This window comes from Camelus bactrianus, chromosome 15, assembly GCF_048773025.1.
Source record: "Camelus bactrianus isolate YW-2024 breed Bactrian camel chromosome 15, ASM4877302v1, whole genome shotgun sequence".
NCBI classification, from domain to species: domain Eukaryota; kingdom Metazoa; phylum Chordata; class Mammalia; order Artiodactyla; family Camelidae; genus Camelus; species Camelus bactrianus.
The window spans coordinates 32,035,402-32,059,681 of NC_133553.1; the positions used below are offsets into that span (position 1 = coordinate 32,035,402).

At 45.0% G+C, this 24,280-nt stretch overlaps 1 protein-coding gene across 4 annotated transcripts in view; it reads right to left on the reverse strand.

Annotated features, from left to right (window-relative positions):
- Window positions 1–48: 48 nt before the first annotated feature.
- IFT172 (intraflagellar transport 172) overlaps window positions 49–24,280 on the reverse strand; it is a 33,610-nt gene continuing 9,378 nt past the window's right edge. Inside the window, exons 11-48 of one of the 4 annotated variants that reach the window (XM_010948473.3) lie at window positions 23,402–23,563; window positions 22,988–23,041; window positions 22,642–22,745; window positions 22,381–22,466; window positions 19,488–19,600; window positions 18,465–18,632; window positions 15,750–15,886; window positions 15,402–15,509; window positions 13,930–14,014; window positions 13,544–13,636; window positions 12,940–13,017; window positions 12,455–12,703; window positions 12,203–12,281; window positions 11,873–11,993; window positions 11,539–11,683; window positions 10,927–11,016; window positions 10,238–10,335; window positions 9,935–10,070; window positions 9,734–9,850; window positions 9,249–9,391; window positions 7,411–7,504; window positions 7,188–7,252; window positions 6,821–7,001; window positions 6,474–6,583; window positions 6,227–6,356; window positions 4,330–4,428; window positions 4,023–4,132; window positions 3,856–3,919; window positions 3,650–3,736; window positions 3,238–3,354; window positions 2,544–2,654; window positions 2,233–2,352; window positions 1,592–1,687; window positions 1,326–1,385; window positions 1,144–1,242; window positions 688–841; window positions 397–488; window positions 49–189 (exon numbers count right to left, since the gene is read on the reverse strand). In XM_010948473.3, the coding sequence (XP_010946775.1) occupies window positions 100–189; window positions 397–488; window positions 688–841; window positions 1,144–1,242; window positions 1,326–1,385; window positions 1,592–1,687; window positions 2,233–2,352; window positions 2,544–2,654; window positions 3,238–3,354; window positions 3,650–3,736; window positions 3,856–3,919; window positions 4,023–4,132; window positions 4,330–4,428; window positions 6,227–6,356; window positions 6,474–6,583; window positions 6,821–7,001; window positions 7,188–7,252; window positions 7,411–7,504; window positions 9,249–9,391; window positions 9,734–9,850; window positions 9,935–10,070; window positions 10,238–10,335; window positions 10,927–11,016; window positions 11,539–11,683; window positions 11,873–11,993; window positions 12,203–12,281; window positions 12,455–12,703; window positions 12,940–13,017; window positions 13,544–13,636; window positions 13,930–14,014; window positions 15,402–15,509; window positions 15,750–15,886; window positions 18,465–18,632; window positions 19,488–19,600; window positions 22,381–22,466; window positions 22,642–22,745; window positions 22,988–23,041; window positions 23,402–23,563 (4,245 nt within the window). In that variant the 3' untranslated portion in view covers window positions 49–99. Of the gene's footprint in view, window positions 489–687; window positions 842–1,143; window positions 1,243–1,325; window positions 1,386–1,591; window positions 1,688–2,232; window positions 2,353–2,543; window positions 2,655–3,237; window positions 3,355–3,649; window positions 3,737–3,855; window positions 3,920–4,022; window positions 4,133–4,329; window positions 4,429–6,226; window positions 6,584–6,820; window positions 7,002–7,187; window positions 7,253–7,410; window positions 7,505–9,248; window positions 9,392–9,733; window positions 9,851–9,934; window positions 10,071–10,237; window positions 10,336–10,926; window positions 11,017–11,538; window positions 11,684–11,872; window positions 11,994–12,202; window positions 12,282–12,454; window positions 12,704–12,939; window positions 13,018–13,543; window positions 13,637–13,929; window positions 14,015–15,401; window positions 15,510–15,749; window positions 15,887–18,464; window positions 18,633–19,487; window positions 19,601–22,380; window positions 22,467–22,641; window positions 22,746–22,987; window positions 23,042–23,401; window positions 23,564–24,280 lie in introns of all 4 variants that reach the window. The other 3 variants (XM_074341822.1, XM_074341823.1, XM_074341821.1) reach the window with 3 other exon arrangements.

The window sequence follows — 24,280 nt, forward strand, 5'->3', positions numbered from 1 at the left end:
TGCTGGGCTGGTGTTGGGGGGTGACTTGATGAAAAAAATACAGTGGCCTCAGTTACTTACAAGACTTTAATGAGGGACAGAACCTATTAACTCTACCAGTTACTGGAAGGAGAAGCTGGTGCTGGGCAGCCCCCCGCACCACTGACTGATGAACTTCAGCACGTCCTGGCACACGGGGCTGTGGGAGGTCTGAGCAAACAGAACACGAGAGGAACTCAGCAGTGCTGAGAAAAACATTCCAGATATAAAGAAAAGCAGCTCCATCTCAGCGTGGGGAGCAGGGGTCAGGGCCTGTCCTGCCTTCTTCACAGCCCCACCCACTCTTCTAGTGGTTGGTGGTGGTTCCTCTAAAGTGCTGTTCTCGCTGTCCCCATCCCTCAAGCGTCCCTCTCTAACCTTAATGGCCATAAGGAACTTATTCCAGTTGTCCTTGTTAGCTGCCTTCCCTGGCCGCTTAAGTTCAATTTTGTTCCTCAGAATAGGGTATCCTGTGGGGAAAGACAAAAAGATGAATTGGAGTTTGAGAGGACTTGAGAAGGGGGAAGAAGAGCAATTAGGGATAGAAAGTAGGATGCTCTTGTCTTCTGCATCCTTTACTGAATCACAATAAAACTATTTCTTGATGCTGGTGTTTCCCCCCCACCTTTCCGTCCACCAAAGAATACAGGGTGCTGTAGGATTCTGTACCTGTAATGAGGCAGGGCAGTGCCTGAACTCCAGTGCTGGCTGCCACCAGGGAAGCCTCGTAGGCACCACGCTCATCCTGAGGCAGAACCTGCTCCAGCCGCTGGTCCACTGAGACTGTGATCACCCAGTTACGAACCTCTTCTCTCTGAGCCTCCTGAGAAGGGCAGAGCAGCATAGGGCAAGTGGACAGTGGTGAGTAGGGGGTTTGCTAAGCCGTCATCCTGTGTACCACCTTTCACCCACAAATGATCCTCCTTGGATTGGCAGTCACAATCCTAGCCTTGGCTTTTTCCTCTGCTTGTACTTTCACTGTAGGAATAGTGAGGCCTGAAGCCCTTCCAAAGATATTGCTGACCGATGCCCATTACAGAGGGTTGGGAGGATCACCCTGAAGTGTCCTCCCTTCTCTGCACTCGTGCTGGTGAGGCTTCCTGTTCTCCAGTCCTGTGCCCTTACCGGGACGTGCTGCTTGGCTGGAAGTGGCACCTCAAAGGGAATGTCTGTATCCTGAAAGTCAGAGTGGTCAAGGGCATCCAGAGTCCCTTCTTCGATTGCCTGTGGCAGAATAGGCAGCCATGAGACAGGCTTGGTGTGACAGGCAAAACCTCCCAACCTCTGGGCACAACTGCCCCACTCACATCTGTCAGATCCAAAAAGCGGTTGAGGAAGATGAAGGCCATGTTCTCCCAGCCAACTGCCTGCAACAGAGATAAGCTGTAAGTGGGAGTGAACAGCTCTTCTCCAGGACACACGGGGAACAGTCCAGGAGGATGCAGGAAAATGATATCCTCTGTATCACCAGCCCCACACTCAGCTTTGCTCTCCCTGTGCAGCTGGGCTAGTCTACCCTCCAGCTTTTGATTTTCTTCTCTCCTTAGCCCCACCCTTCTTGGCCACTGCTTACCTTGGCAGCAATGCCTGCTTCATAGAAGGCCTTGTCTGCAGGTAGTAGTTGGGTGTGACGTAAGAGTGAAATAGAAAGCCTGGCAGCCATAGTTTCCTATGGATTAAAGTCAAAGCATTAACATCCTGGCACTATAGTGACTGAGCTACCAGACCAATGGCCTTATAACTGAGGCAGCCATAGAGCCAGAAAACCAACAATCAATATTAAATTGCTCTGGATCTGAAGCAGTTCTGGGTCTTAGCTTTTCACATTTGCACAAGAGAACTGGGCCTAGATTATTTCTAAACTTCCTCCCACCTCTAGAATTCTACTGTCCAACTCCATGAAAAAATATATACAATATACTATTATAAATAAGCCAAAGGCCTATATAAGTTATACAAGGTCCATGTAGAAATCATGGGGTTTGAATATCTGAACATTATGAGGCTGGAGCTGTGTGGGCACAGAGCCCTAAGAAGGTCATAGGAGTATAGAAAGAAAACCATCTCAGCAAGGGTTAGATTTATTTAAACAGAAAAGAAGCTAAGAGAGAAGTGGGCCAAGCTTGAGACTGTCCAGAACTTAAATTCATTCAGCTTTATTTGAATTTGAAGATGTGTATGTAAGACTGAGTGATCCTCCCTGCTCCATCTCACCAGCTGTTTGACGCTCTGGGCTGCAGAGCGAGTGGCATAGTAATGAGCGATCAGCAGCATTGTTTCGAACTCCTCATGGGCTGGAGAGTTTGCCTCACTGGACTTCACCAGGTTTTCACACTAGAGTGGGAAGAGTCACAGCCTGAGTCAGGGGTCAGAGGAGTGCCAGGGCCAGAGTGGTCAACTGATGGCCACCTGGACAGAGGAAGGTACAGTCTCTCTGAGGGTAAAGGTTTGTGTGCATGAAAGAAGAGAAGAGGACAGGGACAGGTGGAATCGCCTGTCCACCCTTGGCCAGCCCACTTCCTCACCAGGTTGAAGAGGACATCCCGGAGGTCAGCCCAGCTGTAATAGGCCTCAGCGCTGTTGGTCCCAGGTGAGCTCACCATGTCAGTGAAGATCCTTTTGTAGATGTTAAAGTTCTAGAGATGGAGGAAGAAGGAGAGCTGAGTGATAAGGGGACAGCTAGAGGAGAAGGTCAGGGGAAGTGGGGCCAAAGAGAGGAAAACAGGCTGTAAATGTGTGTGCGTGGAGGAGCTTAGGGACAATGCTGGAGAAAGTGTTATTAGGGAAGAGAGAAGAGTAAGAAAACAATTATTTCTTCCTAACTGGTGCTCTGTGAGTGTGGGCAAATGTGTGACAGTGAATGCGCAGTCACAGTGTTAATGGGATAATATTCCAGAGAGCTGTGATGCTCAGATAGAAGAGCGGTGTTCATTCTCTGGAGGCAGTTAATAAGGCCCTAGAGGTGTGTGCACGATTCATCTCTGAAAGACTGTTTCCTGTGTGTTAGTTAAGAACAGGGGGAGGTTGCAGGGTATTTCTTCAAAGGGTAAATCCTCTGGAGAGGCTGTACATTTCAAAAGAGGCTGAGTGGGGTCTCTGGGTATGATGCTCTTTTAATGAAAGAATCCTTTCAGAAGACAGTTTCTGAAGGGATGGGTGGTTCTTGAGGAGAAGGTAAGAATTCCCTTGAAACATTCACCTCAAGGAGCAGGCTGGTACCTGTGGGTTAGCAGGGGCTCCGTGTTGCACATACAAGGCCAGTGCCTGGGCATAGCCTCCCTCTCGGAGCAGATGAGTCGCATACAAAGCCACGTACTTGTGTAGAATCTTGTAGTTCTGTTCCGGGGGTGGAGGAAAAGCAGGGGCAGGTTGGGTCAGGAAGACCAGGCAGTGAGGGTGGGGTGCTGACTTGTGGCCGTGGATTTGTTTAGGAGGCAAAGGGCACAGGCGAGCTGGGCGCAGCTAGGCTTCTGACCCCAGTGTCAGGGTGTGGAAGACTGAGCTGTCTGATGTTGATTAGGGATCCTTGGGTTTGGGCTTTGGAGGAAGTGAGAGATAGACAGCTCTGGGACAGGTGGGGAATCGAGAGAAAATACACAAAAGAGCTGGGACTGGGGGAAGAGAGCAGTACCTGCTTGGCAGCTGTTTCAATGCACTTGTCCCACTGGCCCTGCTCCACATACAGGTCCAAAGCGGCCACCACATCCACACCCACCAGCTATGGATGAGTTGAAAAGACAGGGTTACACGAGGGGAGAGATGACATGAGGGGGAGAAGAGGGAGAGAACCTCTCCGGTCTCCATGTGTCTGCCTGCTGCTGACTCTGCAAGTCTCACCGAGTCCACTTTGCCCTGGTTCTTGAGGACCTCTTTATAATGCTGGTCCACATAGTCTTCATACCTGTGAAGATGTCCAGAGATCTTACCCTTCCCCTGAGAACTTTCTCCCAGTCTTTACAAAAGGAAGTAAAGAGAATTTCTAGTGAGAAGGGTCATGAGCTTACCGGGGATCTAACTCCTTGGCCACACGCTTGGCCTTGTTCCATTCCTCACCCTCAATGAAAGCATCGATGGCTTCCTTGACCAGGTCCAGGTTCAGATAGAGCTCTGCAGCCTACACAGTGGGAAATCAGAGACTGGAGATCACCTTTCCCCTTCTTCCCCAGTCTCCCTTCTGGGAACTCTGGGGAGACAGAAGCGCATGCCATGCCTTCCAAGAGACCCACCTCACACAGCTGCCTGAGTGTAGATGTCACCCTTCCACCCACCTCTGTGGAGTCTCTTTCTTCTCAGTCCCACCACCCTACATACCGCACTGTGCTTTCTGATTCCAATCAGTTGGGGTCCCACGGTCCGAACTACTTCCAGACTGCGTTGGGGAGGTAGAAACTTGATGGAGAGTTCGGCTGCCTGAATGGTTGAACAGAAGATAGAAATGGGTAGGAGAGACAAATACTGCTGGGGGGGTCCTCGACCTGTTCTGTTTTTCCCCTCCCAGTTGCCAACTTTCTTGCACTCTTCCTCACCTTCCACGCTCTTGGGCAAACTCTGCCTCACAGTCCATCAGCGCCTTTAAATGACCATCAGAGTAGCTATCTGTTCCTCTCAGCTCATCCCCTTTCAGACACTCTCTCTGCTGTCAGAGATCACTGCCTTTAGTGTCCTGCCATGTTTAACAAACTGGTTTCTCAAGTTCTTTGTCACAAATAGAATCTTGGTAGCATGGTATAGAGAAAGAACCCCTAAAAATAGAAGTCCAGGGCATTCTGCAACTATTTGTGTTGGACTTTTCTGAGCCTCAGTTTCTTCATCCATAAGAGTGATGGTCAGTCTAGATTTGTACTGTACAGAACAGTAGCCACTAGTCACACCGTGGCTCGTCCCACTGAGATGTGCTGTAAACTTAAATATTTCAAAGACTTAGTATGAAAAAAGGAATGTAAAAAACCTCAATAAATGTTTACATTGATTACATGTTGAAATAATAGTTTAGATATATTGGGTTAAATAAAATGCTACAATTATTTTCACTTGTTTCTTTATATTTATTTGAATGTGGCTACTAGAAAAATCTTAAATTACATGTGTGACTTCAACCTTTGTGCCATGCATTATATTTTATTGGACACTGCTGGTCTAGATGATCTTGGAGACACCTTACAACCCTAACACTCAGTAATTCTACAAACCCACGTGTTCCATACGCTCACTCTATTTCCACTGTGATGCTGACATCCTCACTAGATTTAAATTTCCACATGGTCCAGTTTAGCTACATTCTGTGCTAATCTTCCTGGTCTTTCCCCACCTATTCTTGCTTCTCTTTCTATACCTGCCAAACCTTTCAACGTTTCAAGTGCCCTCATCCAGGAAGCCACCCTCTGACCACTCTGAGGAAGGTATAGTCATGCACAGACCCTAGTGAACAATGCCCCAGAGTAGGACACAGCAGATGCTTAATAAATCCTTGATTAAAATCTGCTCAGCTCTCATAACCAGTCATTAGTTTCTACTTCCTCGCCCTCTAACTTGTCGGGGCTATTTGGTTACAAGGCCTCAGAAAGCTAAGGGAAATTTTGCAGGGGCATCAGCACACCAACATTTTATTTAGGGAGCTGATCACTCTTGCCCTCTCATAACTACTAATACTGTATTTCCTTGAATTAAGGCACATCATTTAAACCATACATGTGCCCTCATCTCAAAGACACAAAGACTCTGTCTTAGAATTGATGAAACATACTGGTTTGGCTTAATCTGCTAGAGGTTTCTTTTCAGGAGCTGCTCGGTGGAGGAAGAGCCTCTGCTTTCTTCACGGCCTCCATCTGGCCCAATTCCAGCTCTGGTCCCAGGGCTATCTCCTCCCTCACAGAACCTCCCTGACCCCTCCAGCCCACAGAGATCCCATTCTTCTCTGAATTCCACTGGAGTCACACACTTTAGTCTTCACTCAGATGCAACATTAACTAACGGAGCCATGTGTTAGTCTACCTTCCCCCAATTTCTGGCTGTGCGGGTTCTGTCTTATATCCTCTTTTAGAGCCTTCATAGGTTCTGGATCTAGCATCCAGCAAGCACTCAATAGATACCTGCTCCCTGACTGAAAACAAAAAGACAGAGGAGGAACAAGATGGCCGTCTGAGAAGGAAGGCTGGGTGTGAACGGAGGCCAGGGAAGCGTAGGGCCAGGCAGGGTGTGGCAGCCTCACCTTCATCCAGCACTTCTCCACCAAGCTGCTGCTCCCTGCGTCCCGCACTTTGAGGTAACAGTCGACTGCACGGCCATACTCTCCAGCCTGCTCCCACTGCCGCGCTTGTTCCACCAGTCCCTCCATGCCCCTGTGGGGCCGAGAGCTCATGCCGAGGGATGGGGAGGGGCAGCACGGTCCACCCTGTGTGCACCGTCTGACCCCCCGCCGTCCTGACAACATTGCCTGGTCCCCTGGCTTCATATACCTCGCCCCCTTCTTGGTAGCTTCCCGCTCATACTCTTCCTGCAGGGCCTCTAGCTGGCCAGGCACGTAGTCCTTGCAGATCCGCAGCGCGTCGCTCCATAATCCAGCCTCCTACCAGATTTCCAGGTATCAGGACGGTAGAGGCAGGCGTGGCAGTTTCCCACTGCCACACAGGTGCTAGGGCCCACTGATCTCTGGGTCCTTGGACCTCTCTTTTCCTTCCTCTCGTCTCCTCCTCGCAACCCACTGTTAACCTCCCAGATTTTTCTCAGCACAGGGGTCAGTGCAGTGCTCTGAGGGTTCTCACATCCTCTCACCCTCCTCATAGCCCTGAATCTGGTGCCCTACCTTATAGTAATTGAGGGCCAGGCCGGGTCTCTGGGCTCGAAGCAGCAGCCCTTCCGCTTTCTGGAAGTCCTTCTCCTCCAAGGCACCCCGGGCCTGCCCCACAAGCACTTCGGCAACACTATCAGGGTCGTGGGCCTCAGCCACACGCTGAGCTGCTTCCCAGTCCTGGTTATGGACAAACCTGCTCCCAGATGCAGACACAGAGGAGGCTGAGTGCAGGACTGAGGCCTCAACAAGGAGAGGCAAACAGCCATGTCACAGAAGGGGTATAAGATTTATTAGTACTAGGTTTAGATTTAGGTGAAGATGAAAGATCCTGGGGCTGAGTCTGGGAGGACAGAATTAAGGAATTTATGGGGTAACTCACATAAGGACTGCTTCCTTAGGTTTACCAGCCCTGATGAATTCAGCTTCAGCCTCTTCAAATTTACCCTAGAGGGAGAGAGGCAGCCATGCATGACTAGAAGGAGACTGACATCAGAGGCAGCCATGAGACAAGAGGCCTGAATGCCTGGCAGCAGTGGGCTGGGGGCAGGATGGAGGACTCTGTGGTCAGAGTCAAAAGCAATGGAGAAGAATCACATCCATACCTCATCCTCTAGGTACATAGCGTATCTGAGATGAATCTCAGGGGTTTTGTGCTTGAGGGCCAGCCGGGAGAGTTCAAAAGCAAATTCAAAGGAGCTGAAATGGAAGGTGCAGATAAGGTTTGCCTACTCTACACTTCCTTTCATAAGAGGAAAAGAAACACAGAGGGCAAGGACTGAGGGGAGGAAAAGGGACAGATTAAGAAAGACAATCAACATGAAGTGACAGAGCAGCAAAGAGAGATGTAAAGAAGAGAGGCAGCCCTGTGATGATCACACCACTGTCACCGCGGACCAGGAGACACTTGGGAAAGCCTGTGCTTCCTCTGAGAAGCGGGTTCCTGGCCTCAGCAGGCTGTGAAGGTGGGGGACGGGCAGGAGGGAGGCGAGAGGAGTGAGCTGCATGGCATTACAGTGACTAGAAGGAAGGACTCCTGGTGCTCCCTCCTCCTGAGCCACATCTACACCAGCGGAAAAATAGTCTTTCAAAAACAAGTAAAAACTACCCTCAGCAATTTGACTCAATACAGGATTACTACTGGTGTTTGTAACATTTGCTTAAGAAAAGCTCATTTGGGGCTGAATAGAACTTTTTCCAAAGAAGATATACAGATGGCCAATAGGTACAAGAAAAGATGCTCAACATCACTACTCATCAGAGAAATGCAAATCAAAGTCACGAGGTATCACTTCACATGTGTCAGAATTGCTATAATCAAAAAAAGTCTACAAATAACAAATGTTGTTGAGGATGTGGAGAACAGGGGACCCTTGTGCACTGTTGGTAGGAATGTAATTTGGTGCAGCCACTATGGAAAACAGTATGGAGGTTCCTCAAAAAACTAAAAATAGAATTACCACATGATCTAACAGTTCTACTCATGGGTATGTATCTGAAGAAAACAAAAATACTAATTTGAAAAGATACACGCACCCTAACGTTCATAGCAGCACTATTTACAATAGCCAAGATATGGAAGCATGGAAGCAACCTGTATCCAGTAACCGATGAATGGATAAAGATGTGGTATATGAATACAATGGAATACTACTCGGCCATAAAAAGAATGAAATTCTGCCATTTGCAACAACACAGATGGGACCTAGAGTATTAGGGGTATTACACTTAGTGAAATAAGTCAGACAGAGAAAGACAAATACTGCATGTTATCACGTATATGTGAAATTTAAAAACAAAACAAACGAATATAAGAAAACAGAAATAAACTCGCAGATACAGAGAACAAAGTAATGGTTACCAGTGGGAAGAGGCAAGTGGGGGAGGGATAAAATGGGAGTAGGGGATTAGGACGTACAGACTATGATGTATAAAGTAAATAAACTACAAGGATATATTGTATAGCACAAGGAATATAGCCAATATTTTATAACAATCCTAGAGTATAATCTATAAAAATACTGAATCACTACGTTGTACACTTGAAGCTAATACTGTAAATCAACTATGCTTTGATAAGTTAATAATTAAGTTAAAATAAATCAGAAAAAAAAAGAAAAGCTCATTTTGCATTTAACAGAATCACACTTCCATTACTCAGAAGTAAATTACTGGCTTAGTGTATTTTAGCTTTAAAAGCTGTTCTCTCTCCACCTTTCTCCTTAGAAAAGCCAAAGATTAAACACTGTTCTGAGTCCCCAGGGAAGAGTTACTAATTCATTCTTGACTCTTTATCAAGTTCTTTCAAGGATCTCTCCTCACCACATTTCTTCACTCTTGCCTTAGCTTTTAGAAATGCTTTTCAGTTATACAGCAATTTTCACTCTATATAAAAAGGCTCTGTCTGGTAAGGGGCCAGCAGAGAGAAGGCTTGTGGCCTCACCAGTTGTCGGCAGCATGGTCAACAGCAGCTTCCAGGAGTCCCAGCTTATTGAGCAGTCTAACTGCAGCCTCTCCTCCCAGGCTCTTTGCCCACAGATAGGCCACGTGTTTGTGGGCATTTGCTCCGCCATGAGCCTTGGCCACCTGAAAAGCAAAGCCACCTGGCAATCCTCCAGTGCAGGGGTACATGGCTGCTCCCTTCTCATTTCTGACCTGACCTCAGCTTGGACAAGGATCAAGTGCCTCTCCTAGAGCAGTAGGAAGAGGGCTAAGTTTCAGGGTCTATTAACCTAAAGGATGGGTCCAAGGATGGATTTCAGGTGGTTCACAAACCATTAAAATTGGATGTGAAATTTTGCATGCAGGTGTGGACATTTTTCAAAGACACCCAAGAGCAGTTTAGAATTAGACAAGTAACTTGAGAGTGGGAAACAGGGAAGGATGTAGCCTGTATATCCTCACTCAATGAGGGTAGGAACTCCTTACCCGGTAGGCCTCTTCCCAAAGCCCACTGGACCGGTACATGTTCACTATTGCCTTCCATTCCTGGGCCTCAAGGTAGTGATACTCAGCCTCCTGTAGTCGGCCTTCAGCCTCCAGCTCCTGGGGAAAGTTGGGTCAGGATGGAGAGGTGGGGAGATGGAGCCTGTCTGGGAAAGAGATGGCAAAGAAAGGAGAAGGGCTCACCTTGCCCAGATGTAGGTGTGTGTCACTGAGGAGATCTGGGTGGTGCTTCCCTACTAGGCGAATCATATCATCATACAATTTGTGCTTTTTGAACATGGTGATGGCAAGATCAGGCTCTTCCACTGTCACATATAGCCTGCGGATTGGAGATATACCTGGGGCCTCCTAGACCTGCTGTCAGCGTCATTCCTAAGAGGTCCTGTCACTGCCTTCTGGGCAGAGGGCACATATCTGCAGACCCCATCCCTCCCTCCAGCCCTGTAGCCTCATGGCCTGCGACACCTCCCCTAGGCCATGGCTCACCTTTCAGCCTCACGGTACTTGCCCTGCTTCTCCATCTCCTGAGCCTGGGTGATGTACAGCACTGACACATCTTCTGGTCTCATGCACTTCATTGCCAGCTGTGTAGACATGCAGAGCCAGGGTAGTCTTAGGCACCAATTCCCAAGGGAAGCCGAGGGAAACATAGAGCAGACAGGGAAGTGGGGCTTCAAAGGAATCTGTTTTCTCAGGAACTCTGAACTTTCCCAACAAGCACAGGAATTTGGTTACTGCCACTCTCCTAGTCAGTTTAGGGAATCCCAAGTCCATAAGGAGCAGAGTAAGAACTACACCCTACTAAGGCAGGAGGGTCAGAGATGCACTGTGCTGGGAGCATATGTTCCCAATACCTTCCTCCTATTGGACCCACTGGGCTCTGGGAGCAGGAGCAAGAACAGTTACCAGTGTGCCTTGAGCTTCAGCAGTGGTATTTCAGATCTCCCAGTACCCAAGCCCATCTGCTCACTTCAGAATTGCAGGTTTGGGAACAAAAGCCTCTCTTCTCCTTGCCTCTCCCTGTGGCTAGGGATCAAAGATACCCAGACTGTATTTTGGTACTCTTCCTCAGCTTTCAGGGAGCCTGATGAAGCGGGGAGATCAGAAACTAAGGAAAGTGGCAACACAACCACAGGGGTGGAACTCTCTTCTTATGATCTCCACCCACCTCCTACCTTGTGGGCTTGCTCCCAGCGGCCAGCCTGGGTGTACATGTCTATGGCATCTTTTGTCCGGTCTCCCTTAGTGTAGAGCTCCTCAGCAATCTGTGGTTGAGAAAGGGAGAAACAAAAGTCAGAGCAACAGAGTTAAAGCAGCTTGCAGGAGGGAAGAACAAAACCCAGCTGGGATGGAGCAGAGCCTGGATACCCTTATTGTATAATCACAGAGAAGACAAGATGACTATAGGTGTTTCAAACTTTCTGCTGCTTTGGAAAAAGACCAGCCAAAACAGTATGAAGACAAGACAATGGGAGTCTGAGAGGGCCTCCGGTTTCTGCAATGCAAGGCAATTCTATACTATAACTGTGTGGGCATTATTCACGAAGCATCACACATGCTGGCATAGAAGAGAGCGAGAGACTCGCTTTATTATGTCTGGGAGAGTCGTCTATGTCATGTTAGGATGAAATGGGGGAAGTACACCTCTTTCTTCCCATTCAGGGTGGTGACGCTGTTGGGCCCCAGGAAGAAAGATTTGGTGAGATGGCCCCCACTTCCTGCTCTGGGCTCTCTCCTCATCACCTGGTACTATACTGCTTCAGCTGCAGAAAGGGGCTCTTCCTCACCTCATACTCCTGCAGAGACACATAGTGTTGCGCCACACGAGGATAGTATTTGGACGCAGTGTTCCGGTCCTGTAGATCTAATATATAAATTGCCTTCTTCCACTGGCGGGCACCCAGGGCAGCCTCAATTGCCTTAATAGAGCACCTGGTGTAGTTGGGCAAAGCATAAATATGTATGAGGAAAGAGGAAAATGGGTGGAGGCAGACACCTCAGGCATACTCCAACCAATCTTTTGAGATTTCTTTTCTCTTAGGTAAGGCCTTGGTGCCCTTACTTGCCCCATCACCTCTCACCTCATGCCCAAATCTCCCTTGAACCCCCATACCACCACACCTGGCTTCAATGTAGTGATTAATGGCTGCATCAAGCTGCTTCTGCTGTACCAAGTGGTCTCCCCACGCCTCCTCAAGTCTCACCACCTCCACTGGGAATGCCAATCGGGCCAGCTCCACCGCTGCCGAGATAGAGAGGGCACTTAGCTCAGATTTCCAGGGATGGGACTCAGGAAAAGTAAGACAGAGAAATGATGCGTAGAACATAGGTGAGAAGTAGAGGGACGGAGGAGAACTGAAGTCAGTCAGCCTGAACGGATGCACAAAACAGGAGTTGGGGACTGTTTGGGCAAAAGTCCACAGTGAAGGACGGGTTGTAGGTGGCTAGTACCTTTCATGAATGCGTTGCCTTTACAGTAGCACTCCAGGGCCCGCTGTGGATTTCGGATCTTCTCAAAGAGATCACCTGCCTGTTAACATATCCCATATTACTACAAAGATACCCCTACTACAAAAGTCAAGTATCAGTCCCAAAAGGAGAATCAGCCACCAGTCAGGGAAGGCTGTGTGCTCCAAGACTCCTCTGGGTAGGAGGGGGTACTGAGCCCTGGGGATAGGGACAGGAATAGGAAGCCAGCCGTACCCTTTCATACAGTTCACTCCTGATAAGGGCTGTGGTGATGTGTTCTACCAGCTCTGTGTTGGCTAGCAGTTCCTCTCGGGTCAGCACCAGCCGAGCAGCTTTGGCAGGGAGCCCAGCTTTGAGGTAGAGGCTGATGGCTGCTAGGCCATCCCCTTGGCTCTCCTGAAGTTCACCTGCTCGCTCCTCTTGCTGCGTGTCCATCAGCCACTGGTAGTAACCCCGCCGGAGCTTCTCAAGGGCTGGGTGCCCCTGGACACGCAACAGAGAACTAGGAGTCATATCCCTCCTTCCTGCCCTGCTGCTTCCCATGCTTCTCCAGTCCCACTGCAGCGATGCAAATCCTCCCAGTCGTCAATGCCCTAGCTCACCATATTAGGTCCCAGCCCCAACCCCATTCCAGTTCCTATAGCCTCTTTGACAAGAGGAGGTTTCTGATATTGGTGGAACTGAGTCCTGAACAACTGTGGGGAAGACAGAACTGGTACCTTGGCTTCAGCCACAGCAATACACTCATCCCAACGATGTAGCTCCTGGTACATGTCCATGGCCTCCTCAACAGCGTTCTAGGGGAACCAGGCAGAGGAAAGAGGGACACCAAAAAGATACAAGTATCAAAAATCAGCCAGCTCTTCTCAGACTGGCCAAGACGCCAGCCCAGGTGGACTAAAAGCCTTACCCTTTACTTATTATGCACAAGAAGAGGGGAATTTGTGTGAAAATAAAAGAAGGTTAAATTTAAGGGCACCTTATTTGCACAGGCCACTTCAAAATCTATTTTTCTTAAAGAGCACTCCTCAAATGGTATAAACTTTGGGCCTCACAAAATCTGGGTCTACCTCCATGCACAAGAATTTCAAAGACAGGCTCTGAAGTCTAGGGGTAGATAGCAGACTTTATATGAAAGAAAGAAGTAACTGTAAGGACTAATGCAGAGGAGGAAATTAAGGAGTGAAATTAACTGGATAAACCTTTCTAAAAGTTCTCCCCAAACCTCTGGAAGCCCAGCTGACCAGTGCTCGTCCCTCCCCTGAGTTTGCCTTGCTTCCTTTTCCTCTGGTCCCCTTTTCCATCTGGTCCCTCTTCTATTACCTGTTCCAAGAAGATCATTTCTGCCAGCTTGTAGTTCTTCTCCAGCATGGCTAGACGTGCTCGGACCTGATAAAAGTCTGTTCCTTCTCCACCCTGCGGGAAAAAGGAGGTTCTAGTTATTCTGTCAGTGCTGCAAGAATCATTCTGTCTGTGTAGGCTGAGACAGTAAGGCCAGAGAGGCATGGGAGATAAGAGACTTGGGAAACTGAAAAACTTCACAGGGCTTGGAGGCTCAAGGTTTGATAAGCACTTCCAAAATGCTCCAACTTAAGGGTGAAGGTGGGGTGGCAGGGTAGAAGAAATTAGCCATGGCTGGAAAGCTAAGAGTAGGGCTGAGTGCTAAGAGAAATAGCTTGAAAGACAGAATGAATCAGGAGAATACTTGCATATTCCCGAGACACTTGATCTGCAATCTCATTGGTCTCATGTAAGAATCGAGCTTTCGCTACATGGCCCAAAGCAGAAAAGCACCTATAGTACGGAAGCAATAATGGTAATATTATTACAGGATCATCATTAACTTGTTGGCTCAGCAGATATGTAATGAGAATCTGTTATATGACAGGCACTGTTCTTGCCAATGGAGACACAAAGGGGTAAGACAGATGAGGGCCCTGCACAAAGGGGACTTACTTTATAGTGGAAATAAATAATTAGTAAATAAATAAACAAAGATAATTTGAGAGAATCAAAAATAAAACTAAGAGGATTATTTAAGTTAGCAGTCAGAGAGGGCCTGTTTGAGGAGCTAACATTTGAGCTGAGATCTGAACACACAAAAGAGTTAATCATGGCAAGGTAGGAAAAAATTATTCCAGGCAGAGAGAATGGCTAGTGTAAAGGCCCTAAGGCAGGAGTGAGCTTGGTGCTCACAGGGACAAAAGGATGCCAGTGCGGCTGGAGGCTAATGGTCAAGTACCTGATATGAGAAGGAAGCACAGGCCAAATACTGCAGGGCTTTAGGACATGGCAAGGAGTTTGGGTTTTATAGAAACTACAATACCGGAAGGTTCTGAGCAAGAAAATGATGTAATCTAATTCATGTTTTTAAAAAATTACCTCCTGCTGCTATGAGATGAGTGGACCGTAGGGGTGTAAGAACAGTTATCAGTGAGACCAATTAAGAGGCTTTTGCAACACTGCAAGTAGGAGACGGGGGTGGTCTGTTCTAGGGTGGAGATGGCAGAGTTGGACAGATAAGAGATATGCTTTAAAGACCCTGGATCAGAGTCCTGAGGACTCACTGATAGTTGAGCTGTGCGGGGATGGGAAAAAAGGGATCAACGATGACTCCTTGCCAGAATAGCAGCAGCTGACATTTAATGAGCACTTGCACCCCGTGCTCTCTGCACAGAGTCTCTCATTTGCTCTGCTCCACCACTCTTCTTTACCACCCCAGAAGGTAAATTCTATTAACTATCCCCATTTTCCATAGAAAGAACTGAGAAACTAAGGCTTGGAAAGGTTAAGTAACCTCTCTAAATTTACACAGTTGGTAAGTGGGGCCAAGATTTGAAATCAGAGTCTGAAGTCCCATGTTGGTCCTATTAATTACACTCCTATCCCTTACTTGGAATATATACATCAACGCATGGACTGTAGGGTACAGTTGTTGAAAACTTTGAAGGGGCACCTAGTTACAAGAAGAAACAGCAAAAACAATAAAAGACACACTCTTATAATCTAGGATGAGAGGATGTTTGGGATAACTGTACCCTAAAGGGTTCTATGACAGATGCTGGCATGGGAAGGGAAGCAGGGCCTTAACACTGGGTAGGAGCAGCCCACAGGGAAAATACCCACATGGCCATCCCTCCCTCCTCGCTCCCTGCCACCTGGGTTCTACAGCCCACTTCACCTCTCAGCAATGTGTAGCTGCCTTGCCTCGAGTGACAGCTTACTCAAGGTTTTCCACATTGCCTCTGTTTCTGGGGTCATTTCCAGAGTTTCCAAGAAGGCTGTTGCCCTGGAGAGGGAAGGAAGCAAAGAACAAGGAATGAGTCCAGAGTCAGGAGGGCATGGAGGAATATCAGTGATGGGGCAACGGGAGGAGAAGCTCAGGCAATTACTTGCCCTTTTTGTCTAATCTCCTCCTGGGATCACCAGGTTCTTTTCAGATATCACCAGTCTGACCACCCATCCCAGGTCCTCCTCTGTCAGAACCAGACTCTCCCACCACCTCGCTGGTTATCAGCCTGCCCCTCACCGAGTGTAGTTGCCGTCGTCAATGGCTGTTCCAAACTCGATAAGGCCCTCATCCAGTGTGTAGGCAACTGTAGTCACACCTTCCGTCACCATCACCTCGGTTTTTCCCCCGCCCCGCTCCAGACCTACAACATCACCCTGTAAAGTTCAATGCCCCCCACCCCATCAGAATGCCAGATTAGCGTTTCCACTGACTCAGCTGCAGAAAAGACCCACCTTCACCCCACCTGAGTGTTCTCACATTGAGGGAATTCAGTTACCCTTATTCTTCTAACATTTAGTTTCTCTCATCATCTATGGTAATATCCTTGGGTTAAAGTACACTCATAGCTATGACAGCACAATGCCTGGGGGTGAGGTGACAAAGTGTGGTACCCACTTCCACAACTCAATATTTTTAAAGGCCCCTTTGTTAAAATTCAACTTGAACCTGTTGTTTTTAACGTATTGCTGAGGCCAAGGGAAGAAATCACTAGGAATGCTTCCTACTCCCTCCACTTCCACAAAAAAAAAAAAAAAAAAAAAAAAAAGAAGAAGAAAAGAAAAGGAGAAAAAAGAAAGAAAGAAAGAAAAGAAAGAGGTCAGTAAGCTAAAACCTGAAAAGCCTGAGCAGGAAAAAAATGAAAGGTGAGCAAGGGGAAAGGGTACAGTTGCCCCAAAGGCAAACATAGTATTAGAAGAATAAACTTTGGGTCCTCCAACAGTGTAGGGGGCCAAATCCAACGATCCCTCATTAAACTTGGGATCTTCTCTTTCAGTAAAGAGAACCAAAGGGGTACAGGTCATTAATATGCCTGGTTCCTGCAGAAGCAAACACAAATCATCCCTGCAGGAAACATGTCCATTTGAGACCCCAGGATTCCAAAAGATGACAACGTAATATGAGGTCACAATAAAAAATTACCAAAATACAAGTTAACAAACCACAATAGAGGAGTAAATAATAACTATGAACAACAGTTTTAGACCTCCACGAATCTCAGATATTAAAAAAGACAGTTGTAGAATATAAAATAATTGTGTGAAGATCTAAAAGATGAAATGAAAGATTAAACAAGGAACAAGAGAATATCAAAAATGGTCAAGCAGATTGGAGAAAGAGCCAAGTAAAACCTTATGAAAAATTTAATTTTCGACGTAAAAAACTCAACAGATGGTTTAAATAGCAGATTAGATAATGATGAAAGTGAATTAATTAACTGGAAGATATATCTTAAGAAATTATCCAGAATGTAGCATGGGATGAGGAGAAAAGAAATATGAAAGAGAGGTTAAAAAGGCCTAGAAGACAGGACAAGAAATACAACATATGCCTGAGTTTTGACAAAAAGACTGGAGAATGCTAGAGAAGAAGCAATGTTTAAAGAGATTATGGTTGGGAAATTTCCAAGACTGCTGGAAATATGTGTACTCACAAACACAGGAAGCATAATATATAACAAGGAAAATAAATAAAAAGAAATTTATGTCTAGACACATTGTAGTGAAATTTCAACACACCTAAGATTTTAAAAGCAACCACAGAGAAAAGACAAATGACCTATACAGAAAGAGCTATTAATAACTTGTCAGAACAAAAGAATTCAATCAGTGGGACAATGTGTGCAAAAGGCTAACAAAAATTAACTGTCAATCTAGAATTGGGTACTGAGTGCAAGTACCTTAAGAGCAAAGTTCTAAATAAAAACATTTTCAGATAATCAAAAACTGAGCATCTATCATCAGAAGACTTTCACTAAAGAAACTTCTAAATGATATCCTTCAAGAATAAGAAAAGTAACTCCAGAGGGAATATCAGCAATGCAAAAGAAAAGGTGAACAGAGAAACTGGCACTATTATGGTAAATTTAACAAATTCTGTCTGTATAAAATAATAATGTCTAACTTAGGGGTAACAGAAGAGAAATAAAATACTAGACAACAATGGCAAACAGGAGGTAATCAAAGTAAAGCCTTTCATTGTCCTTGTACCATCTGCAGTGGAGTGTGGGCAGGGCAGGTTAGATGCTGATTACCGTTACTCTTTGTTACTTTACATACATGGTAAACTTCTAAGGGTAACTGTTATAGAAACAGGATGTATGACCTTCAAACTAAAAAAGTGAAGAGAATTTTAAAAAGGACAAAACAAACCAAAAAATCCAATCTCAATTAGTTTAAAATGGAGGCAAAAAAGGAGGAAAAAAGAGATAGAAAAAGAACAAAAAGAAAGTAGCAAGTGCTCTACCCTTACCCCCACCAGTCACCCTAGCCCAGCACAGGGGCCTCTTTTCTTTGTTTGCATGGGCTCCTCCCAGAGTTTGGAATATTACTGTGTGTGTGATGTGGTGTGGGACAGGAGAGAGGGTCTCATCGATGGTTTGAAAAACTGAACTCTGAACGGCTTGTAATAGAATCAGCACACAAGGAAATGACAGGGAACTACCCCTCCTGTTGGAAATCATCCAGCATAAGGGAATTCCTTATGCCTTGGTGAATTCCCAGGGCCACTGTAATAGAGACCCACACTCCAAGGATCTAATATAATGTTGGGGATCTGAACAAAGATGGTTCTGGGGCCCGGTCCACTGTGGGAAGGAGTCTAAGCTTCACTTGCTAACTCCATCAAAGAGATTATGGGTGGTGGGCAGAGAAAATCAAGCAGCCTTCAGATCTTCCTTGGGGTTCTAATTAATTAGCTTGACACTAAGTCTGAGGTGTTCTGGTGTCAACATACCCTGATAGAGGACATGGTGACCCTCTCAGGTGCTTCAATGTTGTACCATACACACAAGCTGTTTCGGTTCTGAGCTACCAGCACATCACTTCCTGGGACCCACTGCACGTAGGAGCAGAAGTTGAGGATCATTGTCTTAGAGCAGCTTTCGATGTCGTAGAGATGCAACTGAATGAGGAAGAAGCAGACAGCACAGTTAAGAGGAGATATGGGTGTCTTCTGATCTTGACCATTTTCCTAATGGTAAAATATGGTGAGCTAACCTACCAGTCAGGTACACGCTGAATTTCAAAGCTTACTGACCTGCAAGCATAAACCCTTGAAGTGTATGCTGCATTGATATATTCTGATTCTGGTCAAATAAGAGATAACGAAAAGAGCAAAGAGCTACAACCTAGGAATTTAAGTTAGGTAAAGGTCAGACTTTCATTTTTATAAAAACTCTGGGCTAGAGTTACCAGCCTGGATTAAAGAAGTAAGGCCACCAGACAAATTAAATGGTCTGGAAATTTGGGATGTGGCTTTCACATCACAATGAAAAATCACCAGAGTTCCTTTTGCCCCTAAGGTTGAACTCTTTGGTGATTTCATATTGAGATCAGAATCAACAAGGGGCTGGGGGAGACTGTCCTCAAGTCAGCTTCAGTGCTGCCAGATAAGCGTAGCTGAAGGGCACTGGAGTGGTAGGTGTGGATAAAGGTCAGCTAGGCATGAGAGCGAGGAATGTAAGGTAAGGATGTTTCAAGAAGGCACAGATTTGCGAATAGTAAGAGAGACATCAACTCCCAAATTCCTCTCTTGAGTTTGGTTGCCATCAAAATACAATCCCCTTAAGGGTAAAATGGGATAAGCTGTGATACCAGATATGAAGAATGTTGATTCTTCTGTGCCTTTTGCTATGCTAATGGCATAAACCCAAGAAACTATGACCCATTCTGCATCCCACAATCCCTGGTAGCACCTAGTACCAAATCCCTCATGCACTAGTCAATGGCTAAGTGAGGCCTTAGCAATCATCCTCACACGAAGTTTCCGGTCTCTGAAGAGCAGTTTGTGTCCAGTCTCATTAAGTTCCAGCCAATCCACACGGCTCTCATGGCTGATGGTACCAATGTTGTAGCCACCAATCAGATCCACTAAAGAATAAAGGAAACAGGGTTAAGGAGGGAGATTCCACATAATCACACACAAGGTACAAGGCAGCCTCTGAACGTCTGGCTTTGAGAATGTTGCATAAGTCTAGAGCGTATTACACAGGAATTCAAACGGTCAGCACAACATAATTTTGCTAAGATGCTTAAGATATCAAGTTTCTTCTAAAATTATAGAGGTTTTGTTTAACTCTGTAATTAATGCAAAGCATCCAGACCCATCAAGAAATGTGAGTTCCCCTGGGACTCTTGGAATTGTCTCAGAGCAGGTCAGAAGTACAGAGCAGCTGGCTCCTATTAATCACGATGAGCCCCAATCACAACAAGAGAAAACTGATGAATAAAATGACCTTGATTATCATACGGGCTCTGAGGAGTTCCCTGCCCATTTAAGCGCCGATAATGTAAGAGCGCTGAGGGGCAAACAGTTGTGAAGGCACACAGACAAAATACAAGGAACCCGACTAAAGTTAGGCTGGTCAGTGCAGAGAATGAGTATTAGTTTGGTCTGAATTTTGTAGACATATAAGATACAATTTGTTTAGAATACACCACTCAGGGTTGGCTAGGATGCTTTCAGGGAGTCTCCTGAACACAGGCAATTCAAAACTCTTACTGATATCCATTATCAACAAGCAGTGTGCCTGCCTTTGTTAAATACACTTAAGTTAAAGATCAAATGCCAGCTGATGTCCACAACTGGGAAGACCAACTTACTTAAAAATGAATCTTCCTTTAATTAAAAAACAAAATGATGAATCCATGCTTTAATGCCACAATTATAAGTACACTCATAGAATGCAAGAGCTGTGAGGACTCTATTTCTGTGAATACCCTGAAATTATACACAAAATTATATGTGTATATATATTTTTTTCTGGGAAAGGATCTATGATTTTAATTGGATACTCAAAGGGGTCAGTGACTTCAAAAGGTTAAGAGAAGAACTCTGTCATTTTACACACACTGAAGATGAGACCTACAGAGCGAGGTGAATTGTCCAAAGTCTCACAGGTCATTACTGCTGTTAGAACTTAGGCCACTGGACTGTACTATTATTTCCGTTACAGATACTTACATTTCTGAGCTCAGCAACCTCATGTGAAATATAAAATTCATGAAATATAAAAATATCTTAAGAACAGATCCATATGTATACGGAAACTTGATTTATGAGAGATGACATTACAAATTAGTGGGTGAAGAGTGGGCTTTCAATGAATGGTTAAACATATGGAAAAAAATAAAATTAGAGTCCTACCCACGTTATGCACAAAAATAAATTCCAGGTAGAAAGCAAAATTTTTAAATGCTAAAATATAAGAGGGAGTCGGGAAGGATTTCTTAAGTAAGACCTCAAAAACCACAAACTATTTATTAAGAAGTGATAAAATGGACTACATTAAAATTAAAAATGTCTGAACACTAAAAGACAGTGAAAAGGAGAGAAAAGACAAGCCACAGGCTGAGACAAAATACTTGCAATGCAAATAACCATCAAAGCCTATATACATACACACACAAAACTCCTTCAAGTAAATAAGGAAAAGACAACCTAATTTCAAATAGAAGTAAGGGATGTGAACTGGCAATTCACAGAAGAAGAAATCCAAATGGCTAATAGACAAATGAACAACAAAAAAATTAATACAATAAAATATTATTTCACATATATCAGACTGAGCCAAATGATGAAGTCAGGCAATTTCAAGTATTGGAGAGGATGTGGAACTGTAACTGCTGGTGGGAATGTAAATTGGTACAACCTCTTCAGAGAGCAATTTGGAAATATTTAGTGAAATTGAAGATGTACCTCCCTTATGATTCAGCAATTCCATGCTAGTTGTAAACCTTAGAGAACTGAAATGCTGTAACAGTAAAAAAACCAACAACTTAAATGTCCATCAATAAGAGAAGACAGAAAAGATCTCAGGTAAGTATAATGAAATGTAAGGATCTGACAGAACCGGGTATGGGTACACAAGTAGCAGTAATGATATTATTATTATTAGTAACTAACATTTATTAAGCACTTATTACGTACCAGGCACTAGTCTAAGTGTTTTTCATATGAAGTAGGGACTATTTTTACCCTCATCTTGTGGGTGAGGAAATTGAGATACAGGAAGGTTAAGTAATTTACCTAAGATCACATGAGTAGGAAGTAGAGAAATGGGGAGGTTTGACTCCAGAGCCCTGTTCTTAACAACTACACTATCTGGATATGTTATTCTCCAACCTTTTCAGAGAATACCATGCTATTCTCTGTATTTTTTCCCCGTGCTCGAAACATTTCATGATAAAAAAAAACTATTAATATATAAAATAAGATTTATAAATGTGAACATTTGTGAAATGCAAATAAAGTTGGTCATCACTACTTACTAACAACAAACTATACAGAAATAAGGGCCCTATCAGTTCTAAGAGTCTCTGATTTTATGAAGTCTAAACAGAAAAATTCTTACATTTGCTAATGGTTCTCCTCTACAACTCACAATCTTCCACCCCTAAGATATATGCCTAGAGAACATGAATAATTATACATGCAGGCCTTCATGTACCAACGCATCTATATCTAGACTTCTAGATTTGGACATGGACACACGGATTTAAACATTTCACATATCCACTGTTAAAAATGAGGTCACACATTTATCCACTGCCTGGTGGATTCCTGGATTTTCCACTGCATACAATCCTGTGATATGGAAGTGATTTACAAACATCTATTATATTATTAAAATTATGAGAGTCTTACTCACCTATAGCAATAGTCTTAATATCAACAAGATAAGCCAGTTTCTTATTATCCTCCATTCCTCGCTGACGCCTCTCATTAATACGGACACTGAAACATGAAGGGTCAGGTGAGACAAAATGGGCTTAGGTGGTTGGGATATTTATCAAGAGCTCTGAAATAACTCAAGGGAAGAAGTTTTTGGATTAATTCGAGGATATAGGAGGTAGAAGTCAAAAAGGAATTCTTTTGGGTTTCAAAAATTTAGAGAACCTTGTGTAGTTACCTGATGAGATGGGGGTTCATGAATTCAGTACGTACAGAACCTAGGGTATCATTACTGCCATATTCCACCAGTGTTAGCTCTCCAGCATTAAAGATCATGCATACCTGGGGATGAACGGAGCTGTTATATGGTGGAAAGACTGCATGAAGAAACAGAAAAACAGTAGAGGGACGTATACTATCAGTTTAAAGAGACTCCCACTTTTCTCTTTATTCTGTTCCCCTGCCTGTTTTATCCTCCGCCTTTATCTGCTCTTTCCTCAACCCTTTGCCACCTGCCATCCTTCTAACACAGAAGCTAGAAGGAGGTTTATCAAGACAGTGATGGTGAAACAAGCTCTACTCACATTTTCATTTTCAAAGAAATACTTCTCATTGCCACCGGAGCCCTGCCAAGCTACCTGTGAAGGGGGTAGAAGACATAAAGAATAATGTGGATAATTATCCAAGACAATGCTGCAAGAACGACAGGGTGGGAGGCAGAAAGATCGAATTTTGGGAGGCTTTGACTTTGCACAGAAGAGATGCTGTCAGATTTTGCCCACGTCCCTATGTTTCTGGGAGATGGTATAAAAACAGTCCAATAATGGTGATTCACATTCCAGGATTCTAACCCTCCCAGGTCTCATTCCCTGAAACCAGGTCCTCAACACCAGTACAAGAGTTTCCTGTGGAGAGCCTCCCTCCCCCAAGGGACCATGGCTCGCCTGAGGAGCACCTCAGGATGCCTCATTCCCCACCTCCCCACCTCTGGTTCCTACCTCACTAAGGCGATTAGTGTTCAGGTCCCCCAGCAGCAGTGTGTCTGACGTGTGGGCCACCAGGTAACGTTCCTTTCCCAGGATTTTCACCTCTTCCACCTCATAGCCATAGTGTGACCTGAGTACCACCCTGGTCCCCGATGAGAGGTTCTTCACAATCACCTTGGTAGGAGATGAGTCTGAGCTCCCTAGGCTTCTCCCAATCCCAAACAGCGGTAAGCACACTGTGCCCTTCGCCCGCCTCCACAGTGCTAAACAGAGTAACATCTTGTTTCCTTGCCTAGGTTATTGTTGGTAAGAAGGACACCTCATATTTACATAATGCTTTACTATACATGAAATGCTTTCATATTTTATCTCTTTCGATGTTTATAATACATCTGATTCTGAAAATTCCACCAGGTAAAATCAATCACTCTCCCTATGTTCCCACAGCTCTTTGTACAAACCTTTATGATAACTTTACCACAATGTGCTATATTATTTTTTGATTATGTCTGGCTCCTTTGCTGGAATGATCTTCTCTATTCAGGGACAACATATTACAGATAATTATCTTTGAATTCTCGATGCCTAACAGTGCTGACATATAAAGAATGCATAAATATTGCTGGAGAAAAATGAAAGAAAGATGGAATCAACGAATAATAAATGAAGGAAAGGAGGATGGAAGTAGAGAAAAAAGTCGGCTTGGGAACTAAGAAATTAGCTTGTAACATCATACACAGTGAGTTCAGAGGCCCTAGAACAGAAGAATTCAGAACTATAATCCTATTTATCAACTTTCCCAGTTGACATATAGGCAATGAAGTTTTAAACCAGGAAGATGTAAATGGCAATCTCTGTAGCCCTTAAGCCTGGTGTTTAAACCTTTTCCTA